Source organism: Carya illinoinensis, chromosome 7 (genome assembly GCF_018687715.1).
Source record: "Carya illinoinensis cultivar Pawnee chromosome 7, C.illinoinensisPawnee_v1, whole genome shotgun sequence".
Taxonomy (NCBI): domain Eukaryota; kingdom Viridiplantae; phylum Streptophyta; class Magnoliopsida; order Fagales; family Juglandaceae; genus Carya; species Carya illinoinensis.
This window is the reverse complement of record NC_056758.1, coordinates 17892662-17905401: the sequence shown is the minus strand read 5'-3', so window position 1 is coordinate 17905401 and position 12740 is coordinate 17892662. Positions and strand designations below refer to the sequence as shown.

Genomic DNA, 12740 nt, shown 5'->3' with positions numbered 1-12740 from the left:
TAATGGATAACATTCATCCTAGGGTTTTTACATCTAATCTAACGGTGAAGATTTAAAAACTTAAAAGTAATTAAATAAGTAATAGAATAAAATAAAAATATAATAGGACTAAATAAAATTTAAACTTTGTTTTATCAATATTAATAATCTTTATCATAAAATAAAAATATGAGTTTTATCAATATTAATAATCTTTATCATAAAATAAAAATATGAGTTTTATAAATATTTCTAAGAAAAATAAATCCATCTATATAATAGAAATTTTAACATAAAATAAAATAATAAATATCATAAAATAATTTTTTAAAACTATATTATTTTCAAAGAGAGAGAAATCGGGGGTAGGGGGGTTCGGAGCATAGGCATCAGGGAAGAAAGAAATGAAAAAGGGTTTAGGCATTGTTTTATACTGTTTTGAAGTTTTCCTCTGTTTTTATTTTAAATGACTTTTTGCAGCTGTCTAATATCGCCGCAAATAATTAAATAGTCACGGCTTACACTCAAATATCGTCCAACACATTTAGCGGTAACTTAATATCGTCGTAAAATTGTTGGATATAAATATTTGTGATGAAAATTTTTCAACAACGTGAATTTGGTAACAAAATGTAATTATTTGCTACTAATTATATTCTTTGGAAAAATTACTACTCCAAAAACCACTATTTGTAGGTGCCTTGTAAATTCTTGGTTTTAGAGAGATAACCTCTGGCTTCTCTCTAGAAATCCAACAAAACCAGTTACCAGATCTGGAGGGGGGGCGGGATGGGGGCCTTGGCTCCATCCTCCCTTCCTTCCTCTCTCCTTTTTTCTTTCCTTTTAATGGCTTTTAGTTTAGATTTGGTTTAAAACTCTTGGTTTGGTGTTTGAATAAGTTCTTGGTAAAGGTCTGAAGGTGAAGTTGTATCGTTGTGACTCAGGCGCCATGGCCAAGCCCTCGGTTCATCCCAAAACCCCTCTCTCCAGTTGTAAATGGCGACGGGTGGCAGAGAGGACTTGGTGCTCGGATTGGCCTCTAGTCTTTTGGGGTGAGTGGCCGAGCGGTGGCTCTGGTCTTTTGGGGTGATCTTTCGCGGACGTGCAACTCAATCCAAAGATGGTTAGATAGTTAGCAGTTGCTCTGTTTTTTGAAACAGGGGTGGCGTGGGCTGGGTTTGTAGCACAGAGGGTTGCTCCCGTGGTGGTCAGTTTGGCCGTTGGAGTGGTTTTGGTGCTACAGGATCGAGGGGGAGGTACATGAGCGGTGCAAAAGCGAGGGCTGACCAGAACACCAGGGCACGACTGAGCATGAAAACATTAGGGTGTGGGGTGGAGGATGAGGCGTGGGCTGACCTGAAAACCTACTATGATGAGAGCAGTGGTTTGTTCGGTGCTTTTGGATGATTTCCTACACAGTGCGAGACGAAGGCATGAGGGCAAGGGACGGGGCGAATCATCAATGATGAAGAGAGGTGGCGGCAGCAGAAGGAAGAGATGAACCCTAACGGGTTGGGCCCCCACGTGCAAGCTGGGCCTTTGGCTTAGGTTGGGCTTTTTTGTTTTTACAGCCCATTCCAATTTTTTGTTTTTCTGTATTTGTAATTATTGGTTTGTTTTAACTTTTATAAATAAAAAAGAAATAGGCTAGTGTCTCACTTCTCTTTTGGAGGAAGGTGGGTGTTTGTCCTACTCCTCTTTTGGAGGAAGGTAGATGATAGTACTCTTCCTCCTTGGGAGGAGAGAGTGTGGTTGTACTCCTCCTCCTTGGGAGCATGGAGAGTGGGTGTACCTCTCTTCTTTGAAAGAAATGTCGTTTTATCTCTCTTTTAACATAACGCTTTCTCTTTTGACTGCTGTCAGGAGAGAATGTATAGAAGTTTAGATAATGTCCGTCACAAAGAAATTTGTTGGTGGGGGAGCCCCTAACAGTTGAGTAGTTTTGGCTGATAATCTGGATTTTCCTGTATTGATTAGCCACAGATGTAACTTCGGTTTCAGTTAATGAAATTAAAGTCTCTTTTCAAAAAAAAAAAAAAACCACTATTTGTAGTAGTGAGTTAATGTTACCAACCAATTTCGTCATAAATGGATGCATATGTCAGTGTGTCACTGTAATAAAAAAAAAAAAAAAAAAAGTTATTTACAAAGTTTTTCTAATGATTTAAATTTTGTAACAAAAAAGTCTTTAGTTTTTACAAATTATAACTTGTGACAAAGAAAATGGTCCGTTATAAATATTTGTGGCGAACTCTTTTATGAAAGACTTGAATTTGGTAGCAAAATATAATTATTTCCTACCAAAATAGTATTCAGGGGAAAAATTCGTACTCCAAAAACTACTATTTGTTGTAGTGAGTTAATGTCACCAACCAATTTTGTCATGAATGGATGCATGTCACTATAAAAAATATTATCTACGATCTTTTTCCGATTATCTAAATTTTATAGAAAAAGGTCTTTAATTTTCACAAATTGTAACTTGTGACAAATAAAATGATCCAATATAAATATTTGCTACGAACTCTTTTTTGATGACGTGGTGAATTTGGTAGCAAAATTTAATTGTTTCCTACCTATTTGTGGAAAAAATTTATACACCAAAAACCACTATTTCTTGTGGGGAATTAATGTCAATAACCAATTTCGTCAAGAAATGATGTATATGTCATCGTAAAAATATATTACCTGCAAAGTTTTTCTGATGATTTGAATTTTGCAAGAAAAAGTTATTAGATTTCACAAATTGTAACTTGTGACAAATAAAATGGTCCAATATAAATAATTATTGCGAAAATTTACCAACGATGTGAATTTGGTTAAAAAATGTAATTATTTGTTCCCAAATAGTATTCGCTGAAAAAGTTTATCCCTTAAATCACTATTTGTTGTAGTGACATCTTTGTTCTTAATAACAAGGTCTTGCTTCTTTACCTTGATTAGTGTATCAAAAAATTCGTTACTTTTTGCTTGAAATGCCGAAACCATCATTGTCCTCATCCGAAGAAAAAGATGATGATTTTGACTAGGAGGACAAGGAGGGTTGGACGAGACCTTTCTTCTTAAGCTCTTGGAGGTGATGGAGGTCCTTGCATTTCTTGTTGTGCTCGTATCTATGAGCGAACTTGCGATCGATCTGGATCCTTGATACATCGTCATTTTCCGAGTCACTACCCTCAAATAGTTTCAACCCCATTGATCTTTGAATGAAAGGGTTGGCTACTGAAATTAGGGTTTTGTTAGGATCCAACGACAAAGGCTAAAAAAGTGTAGAAAACCTAAAGAGAAGAGGAGAAGCTGCCAAGAAGGGAAGTGTTGAAGTGAAGTGAAACTGATGTGGTGTTTTGTCTTCTGATGTTATTCAAAATGGTGCGTGGCAAGGGCTACTCCAAACGGTGCGTTGAAGTTGAACAAAGGAAGGGCCTCTGCATCAATGTTTCAAATACCGTACCGGTACAGGTATTATACATGTTTCGTATCAGCCCACATATCAGTCGTACCGGTCAATATTTCAGAATGTACCGGCCTATGAATCGGCCCATACCAACCGGTATTTCAATCTTTACTTTTTTTTTTTTCATTTTTTCAAACTATAAGTTTATTTTTTTACCCCCAATTCAAACCAAACTATTTATAATTTATATATATATATATGTATTTATGTATAATTTATTAATATATAGACTATTATTTTAGAATATAATTTATATATATTTATATATATAATTTATTCATATATCGACTATCCCGAAATGGTACCGGTATTAAAATATTTTGTTCCAATGTCTTAACTAGTAAGACATCTGGTACGGTATTCAAAATATTGCTTTGCATGGATGTCGTAAACTATGAGATTTAAGTACAATTGCAAGTGTCAAAACACTGTGTTTAATTACATGAAACGAAGTGTTCTACTTGTGATAGAAGGACATTGTTCCTACTATCAGTTTATCATTTTCCTTATTTATGTTAGAATTTGTCAGAATGAGAATAAATCAAAGGGAGGAGAGTAGAATAGACTATTCTAGAATCTAAAATATTGAGGTTTGACATGGAGGTTGGATTGCCTCGAACAATCCCAGTTATCTGTCTATGAATTTTATGACAAATTTCCTTTCATCTCACTATTGAACCATTAAATTTCATTTTTCCCTTTCGCACTACTTCACATTCATAGATGTTACAAGTTTTGGGTAGTTAACAGGTTTTTGGTTTGATTTGATTTTGATTTTGAGGGATTTTTGGACAAATGGAGATAGCAGAAAGAAGAGTTGTCGTTGTGGTTTTGAGTCGAAAACATTAGAGTTTTGAGAACTAGGTGGCTCCGTTAATGTCGAAAGAGATTGGACTAGATCAAGTTCTGGAGTGCGAAGGCCCATATCCTCTTTTTAATTAGGCCCTAAAAAAAACTAATTGAGCCACTTGTATGACTGATTTAGTAGTTTTATGATTGCTTAAAATAAAATACATTGTTAAAAATCTTTTTCTCATCGTCTTATAATGTGACGTTAGATGATTGGAGACTTGATTATTCTTTGTTCACATGAAAAGAAGGTTATTCTTTTATTGCTTTATTGATATATAATGATGCAAAGGTTGTTGAAGCACTCAACTTTTGCATGGTCATTTTAAATTGAAAGACTTGGGCATAGAAGTGGAAAATTCCAAAGGAAATATGCATTGGAACTACTTTCAGAAGTTGGATTACTTGGTGCTAAATCTGCCTACTTTTCCATGGTCGCTCAGTTAAAAGTAGGACTATTCACCTAACCTGACTTGAATTTAATATTTTCGAATATAGAAGGTTTGGCTAAATTTCCAACTCAAATATTGTTTGGAAAAAATTGGCATTTCCAACGTAACTTGCTTCCATTTCTTTTCTTTTCTTTTTGCAGGTAATAATAGTTTAATGACGCCGTTTAACACATATTTCGAGTCTCAAATAGGTTCTGCCCAATAACTTTCAAAATATAGTGAGAATTATTTCGATTCCCAACCTGTTTCTCATCAGCTTGGTTATTTTCAGAACTTTTGCTCAGGTCGGCATGTGACTTTATTGTACGAGAAATGATTTGTGCAGTCGGGAAATGCAGTCGGCGTGCAGTCGGCTGTAAAAAAAAAATTAATACAGGACCTACATGAAAAAAAAAAATTATTTTTATAGCTTTTTATAATTCATGCAGGTCTCCCTGAATATAAAATAATTTTTTTATAATTTTTTTTTATTCATTCCGTACAGCCGACTGCACGCCGACTGCGTTTCCCGACTGCGTGTAGCAAAGCCCTTATTGTACACTCCCAGCTGAAAGTATTTAAAACTGATGGTGACCTATTGTCAGATCCATCATAAGACTCGTTGGTAGATTATTTTATCTTACTCATACATGGTCTGACATTACATTTGCTGTCCATCATTTTAGCCACTTTTGAGATGATCCTCATACACACTTCCAAGTAGCACATAGAACCCTTCTATACATTAAGAATTCTCCTGGTTAAGGCATTTTTTTCCAACTAATTCATCTCTACATGTCAAGGTTTTTGCTAATTCGAATTGGACTAGTTATTCAATCTCAGGCTATTGCTAATTCATTTCTTGAAAGTCAGAAACAACACGGCTGCTCATTCTTCTGCTAAAGCAGAATATCGCTCTATGGCTACTGCAGCCTATGAGATTACATGGATCGTTTCTCTATTTTGTGATCTACACCAAGATCATTCACAAGTTGCTTGACTATTTTGAGACAATTAAGTTGCCCTCCACATTGCAACTAACCAGTTTTTCCAAGCATACCAAACACATTGAATTGTAGTGCCACTTGGTTAAAATAAAAAGAAATATAAGTTGATGTTTTGCCTCACTTTTCATATTCCTTCTTAAAATCAATTAGCTGATTTCCTTACTAAACCATTTATATTCTCCTATATTCAATTCATTGTTGAACAAGATGGATATTCTTAACATCTACACTCATCCCGAGGGTGGCTTTTACAATTACACATCAGATCGTACGGGAGGCTAGATTGTACAATTACATTTTGTTTACCATTCTTAGACCATCATTATCACATTCTTCATCCGCATTCTTATAATTTAACTCAAAATCACATTTCTTTAAATTTTTTCTTGAATTTTATTCATCTTTCAAAAACTTCCTACATCTCATTCCCCATCCCTATGTCTATTCTATTAAATAATATTTTTCTATTATTTTTTTATTACTTTTTTCTTTCACTTCTATTTACAAATTTAACTACTTAATATTTTTTCTTATTTTTTGAACTATTACTCTAGTGAATATTTTAAACAAAAATTTAAATTATTTTTTTGTAAATATGATAATATTTTTAAAATTAATTTTTTTATATTTTCATAATTAATTAAATTATTTTTAAAATTATTATTTAAAACTATAATAAATATGAATACGAAAGAAAGTGTAGATGATTGAAAAATTATTTATTTTATATATTAGAATAAAATATTGATAAAAATAATTTAGGGAACGAATGGTGAAACTCCAAATATGGAGACTTACTGTTTATTTCTTAAACATTTTTCCTAAAATAGGGATCCAGATGTGAAGGCCATTTTGATCAAAACCCCATAATAAATCACAAATTATGAAAAATCCGGTGCTTTGGAGAACCGGATGAGGATGTTCTTATATGTACTATAAAACAGAGCATTCATTGATTAGAAAATGTTACTCTTCCGCTATGGCTCCCACTAGGAGCTACTGCTAGGACTTTTTATTTTATTATTATTATTATTATTATTATTATTTATATGTTATTTCCATTCCTTCTTTTTTATTATTTACATTATTCGATTGTAAATTAATTGTTCGATTCTCTTTTCTGTTAATGTGATGACACTTCTTCTCTCTACTAATTGCATAACAAAAACGATACTGAGACTCCTTTGGCTTTCAGTATAATTTCATAACAAAAAACTAATGATCGATACATACAAAAGTCCATTAATTAGTTTGAGGCAGAATCTGTCCAATATACTATGAACATGATTTCACAGGGAAAACAATGAGAAGAGAGTTTCTAGCTGGATCTAACAGTATCAATTGCAAGGAGTAGATCATCAAATTTGGCACCTGTGACTTCTTTTACAACCTTGCTCTCCTTCAGAATCTTGAATGTTGGAACAACTCTTATCCCGAGCTCCTTTGCCAATGGCTGCCAGCAATTGTAAAGAATAAGAAAGAGTGGAGTTGTGTGTATGCTCAAGCTTAAGCCAAGGTATCGCAAAATGCATGATGACTACAGACCTTATTGTTCTGGTTGCAGTCAAGCTTTAGAAAGACAACATCAAGATACTTCTCAGAAAGTTCTTTGAACTTTGGAGCCATCACCTTGCATGGACCACACCTGCAGAATTAATGAAACAAATAGAAATAAAGATAATGTTCGAGAAGTGGATAGCGTGGGCACAAAAACTCAATAATCAATGAAAAACAAAATCACTACTATATAATATAACTCTTAGCAGTAGTGTAAATGAACCATTGAGACTTTTTTCACTTAGGTCTCTCACTGGATCGCATCAAATTCCAAATAGGGCTGAGCAAAAACCCGAAAAATCTGATTCCGAATCTGGCTCCGCTCTAACTCCAACAAGTCGGAGTCAGCTCGAAGCCTACACAAGTCGGTGCTCACCCCTAAAATTTTCAAATACTATCCCATTGTACAGCACCAACAACAAAAATTCCTACAAACCTGAGAATGATTCCAAAAATAATAAAACACAATTCAAAAATAATCTCAACTATGATGATCTTTATTTATGCACATAAAACCCAATATAGAAGTATGTTTGCAATTCTGTATTCAACAAACTACTGTCATATAAATATATTAGGACTGATGTCAAACAAAGATGGTCTAAGGAAGTGATGCTTGACGAAGTGTGATGTCAGATAAAATGAAGAAGGTTCTGAACAGTAGCATATTTCAGGGTCTAGGAAAAGTTATGGCTAGTATTTTGATGACAAAAGGACAGGAATATATTAGAGAATAGAGGGTTTCTAATGGTGCATGTGAAGATGAGACAAAAGAGGACGTAGGTTCAGGATGGCTGTTCCTGGCCATGAGCAGTAAACCAAGATGGCTGTTTCTGGCTATGATCAGTACTTCCTAAGCATCACACTTTCCTTGGCACTACACCTCAAAGTATGGTTGCATCACACAATCCACAAATAAAACAGAATTACATAACAAAATTAAAATAAAAGCAAACATACTAAAATTTCAGCTCATATTCGAAAATCCTAGAGTTCAGAAAAAAATGAAGATGATTTTGGAGAAGTTGGGAGCTTTACATACTTGGCCTGCTGACTCATATTTATAACAAGTCATGGAAACCACTGGATCTTGGATCCTAATAATATATACAAGTTAAGAAATACCAAATGAGTAGAAATTCAGATCAGCCTCAATTGAGTACAAATCTGAACCTTTAAAGGTTCGGTTCCATCGCTTCTATCTTTTAATGATCATAGACTCGTAGTCCCCTGTTTGTACACTAAATTGAATTCAATGGCTTGGTCACCCAGCTGAGGGTGGGTGACAAGCACTCAATGCACATCCCAAAGAAACCCAATCTATTTTGTCCAATTAACTTTGGAGGAATATCATTCCCAAAGTATGTTCAAGCCTATGAAGATGAAAATGCCCTGGGGAGGCATGAAGTAAGTTCAAAATACCAAGAGCAAGGTAATGACCACAAAAGAACAGATGTCAACTTAAAAAGAGAAATGCTCTGGGGGCGCATTTCTCTTGACCCAAGCTTGTACAACCCCACGAGATTAGTTTCCTGCCAATGGCAGTATTGAAGAAGCAAGATTACGTATCTGCTACATCAAAATTAATCGTGAAAAAAGGTTTGGGAGGGAAATGGCTGGAATGTTCCGATTGATTGATGGATCATTTTCAAGCTTTGTAACGCTGCAGACTAACAATTTTGATTTCCCTGAAAAAACAAACGAATCTACTTCACACTTGGCACGCAAGAATTTTTTGATAACAAACTTTCTAAACCTGAACAGCCACTAAATCTCAAACGCATTTCTATTAGAAACCAAAAGAACGGATTCCGAAAATTAAGAATTCATACAAGAATTTAATTCCAACCCACAAACGAATTTAAAATTTCAACGCTCCTAATTCATCATCCAAATCGTAGAAGGAAAATGCCTTCTAACAACACCAACGAAACACACCTAAGAGCATTGGCAATGGCCTCGCCATTGTCCACTGCAAGTCTAAAATAAAAGCAAATCTGATAAAATTCATCTGCAACAGCCTGGCTAAAATTGGAAAGCTTGACATAACTGCTACAATATTTCTTAGCAGCTCTCCATGTCTGGCTAACGACTGTACAAAGAGCAAAGTAATATTTTACCATTTATGAAGTACCTTCCGCTCTCTCTTTCCCTCCGTTTTTCATTGTCTTCGTCCCCAAAACACTCAATTTCTCTTTCTTTTCTTTCTTTCTCCCGAAACGCTTCTCTGTCTCTTTCTCTTTCCCGAAACCTTTCTCTGTCTTCATCCCCTTCTCTCCATTTTTGATTTAGGTTTCGCTAAACCCAACCTCATAAACTCACCCTTCCCCATCTAAATCACACTTGAGGAGCACGAGGAAATCTTAGTGAGCTGGTCCGAGTAAATCGCGCTTGAGAGGGGTCGAGGAAATCACTACCCATCCAGGAAATCACTCCAGAGGGTACCTCACTGCAAAAGTCATCCCCTTAGGCGAATCTTTGGTTCTTCATTGCGGAAGTCACCCTCTTTCTCTATTTTTCCCTCTGTAGATATTTAAGCTCCAAACCGCAAATATTTGGCTCTTCACTAGGTCTTGGCTTTGAGGTAATGACGACTTCTTTTTCCTCGTTATGCTACTTTATATTTCTATTTTATATCGTTTGTACATGAATTGGCCTATGAATTAGCAGAAAAGTACTTGGTTGTGATTGTAGGTTTGAATTAGCCTATGAACTAGCAGAGATTTTTTAAGGTTTGAAACTTCAATATATTTATTTTCCTACATTTTCTCAGCATCCAAACATAGCCAAATAAATCCAGATGCAGTAGCCAACATAGCCAAATAAATCCAGATGCAGTAGCCAGACACAAAAGGATAAATTAATATAATTAAATAAATGAAAAAGATAATACTAACGCTACAATCGATATATGCAATGCCCAATCTTAGAGCCTAGAAACCAGAATCAAACTGATAAAATACCCACGAAACGATAAAACACAGTGACCAAAGAAAAATAAAATAATCCAAAGGATCCCCAGACTAAACACTAAGCCACAAATAAATAAGTACCTTAACAAAAAGTATAAAAGACCCCATTCCTATATTTTCAACCTTGTCCAAAACTGATGCAGTGGGACATACTTACACAATGCCCACGTAAATTTAGCACCAACAGAGCAAATTCAAGATCCCAAAACCTCTTACTCCCCACCTGAGAAGCTAAAAAATTTCAAACCAGAGCCAGGTATTAAAAATGATAGGACCTTGTCAAATACCCAAAACCCAGATAAGGGATTTGACTTACCATATGCAGAAAAACCAATAAATTAGCTCCTCGGCATATGTTACAAAATATATAAGTTTGTGCAAATAGATAATAAGATCCTATGCATCTGTTTACTGGGATTTGTGTGGTTCAACATTAATATTTTAGGTTCATAAGATGCATATGTGGACACAAGGTTCTCTCTGCAATATCCTGTACTTATGCATCACCCACTCAGTTTTACGCCCATGAGGAGCCTGGCCTTCATAAAATTCGATAGTAGTTCTCAAACTAGTAATGACAGAGTTTGAGAAAATTTCACAAGCATTCCCCTTGGTCTTCCAGAACCCAAATTTGTTATCTTTGATCTCCTCAGAGCAGATGAAAAGCAAAATTACATCTGAATATATCCAATTACCATCTAACTTCATAAGCTTCTTTCATTATTAAGCCAAGCAGGCCCGTCATTTTATATGAAACAGAAGTTCCCAAAGAAAAGCGCAGTATACTATTAGCATTATGCACCATGTTCAAGAAAAGTAATATGCTCTAATTATGTGGTAGTCCTTCATTTAAAGGAATGCTTGATATGGGGCCATACTAAATTGAAGATCATTATTGCAGCCAAACTAAAACCATGGTGTAAATTTATCAGTCTTTCTTTTTATCATCGTTGAAGTACAACAATAATCACAGCCTTTTTTCTAACGTATCAAAAAAAAAAAAAGCATATCCTGTTCTCTGCTTGTAAAATAGTGATTTGTTTAATTGTGCATCATTAAGCTTGCAGATCAATTCATGGGAATGAAATTTCGTTACTTTGTTTAGTTTTGCATGAATGCTTGGTATGTTTATATATGTGATGTTGGTAGAATATAAAAGTTGGGTAGAAGAAATGTTGGTATGTTATTATATATGTGTTTGTTGGGTGAATGGTTGGCAAAATAGTTGAAAAATAATAATTTGTAGTTAAATAATTAAATAATAATTTATTTAATAAAGTTAATTAACTAATATATGAAGTGTATTAGTAAAATATTAAAAAAACAATTCAAATATTATTAAAATATATAATATTTTATTATTATTTAGACTAGTTCAATGTGAACTAATCTATCTAGAAGTCTATGCTACGGCAAAAAGTTAACATTCTAACTAAATTATAAACTTGGCAAAGCTCTAAGAATTTGCTTTTTTTTTTTTTTTCCACCGTTCTGTGTCCATATTCTTTCATGTTTCCTCTATCTTCGCTACTTTTTCAGCAACCAAGCATAAAACAAAAACTATAAAAACCGTAAATGAAAAATAAAAGAAGAAGATCATCCTTGGATGAACAGAAACTCGCGTAAAACATATTTCCATTATAAGTAAACAACTAATACTCCAAAAACTCTAATTTCTTTATTGTCTCTTCTAAATTTCATTTCCCAGCTTCTCGGGCTTTCTCTGAAACCACACAACCAAACAGATAAACTAAAGAACTACGCACCATTGAGTGTACATGTCGAGGACGACGGTCTTGTCGCCGGCGGCCTTGACGAGGGGCCAGAAGGTGTCCTTGTCGACGTCAGTCACCTGGCCAACTTTAACCGTGGGTCCAACCGTTTCTAGACTGGATCTTACCACTGCACCAAGGTAACTCCTGCTTTTCTTCAAGCTGCTCTGCGAGAAAGTGGAGAAGGAGGTGGATGAGGAGCCGAGAAGCGCGATCGGGTGCTTCGCGGAGTATGTGAGAGGTTGATGGGAGCGAATGGGAGGACTGGATAGAGAAAGGTTGAGAGCCATTACGCGAGAGAGAGAGAGAGAGTGAGAGATAGAGCCGTAGTCTGTAGAGGTTTGCGATGGATGCGGAGGTATGCACTTTGTGGTGAGTGTTTGTTTCCCGAGAATATTGAGAGTGGAAGGAGGAGATGAGTGAAAAGACGCGATGGACCTCGTGTTTCTGGTGGCTTAGAAAACATGGGGGGTTGTTTTCGTCACTATCTGTGCATATGGTAGCTAGATTTTTTTAAGAGTTAAAAACATTATATTTTCCAAAAAAAAAAAAAAAAAAAAGAAGCTCCTGTCGATTTCTTTTAAATAATTAATTTAATTTTGTTTTCGCAAAAGCAGCCATACAGAAGTTTAATTTTAGAAAATAAATAGAGTTTTGCTTCTGAAAAAAATTAAATAAAGGGATATCTTAGTCGGTATGGAATAAAAAAGGTGTTTAGG

At 34.9% G+C, this 12740-nt stretch overlaps 1 protein-coding gene across 1 annotated transcript; it reads right to left on the bottom strand.

Annotated features, from left to right (window-relative positions):
* Nucleotides 1-6903: 6903 nt before the first annotated feature.
* On the bottom strand, nt 6904-12458 carry LOC122317298 (thioredoxin F-type, chloroplastic-like). The gene is made up of 3 exons (XM_043134297.1): nt 12016-12458; nt 7266-7365; nt 6904-7173 (listed from the first exon to the last, which is right to left on the bottom strand). The coding sequence occupies exons 1-3, from the start codon at nt 12309-12311 to the stop codon at nt 7039-7041; spliced, it is 531 nt and encodes a 176-aa protein (XP_042990231.1). The 5' UTR covers nt 12312-12458; the 3' UTR covers nt 6904-7038.
* Nucleotides 12459-12740: the final 282 nt, after the last annotated feature.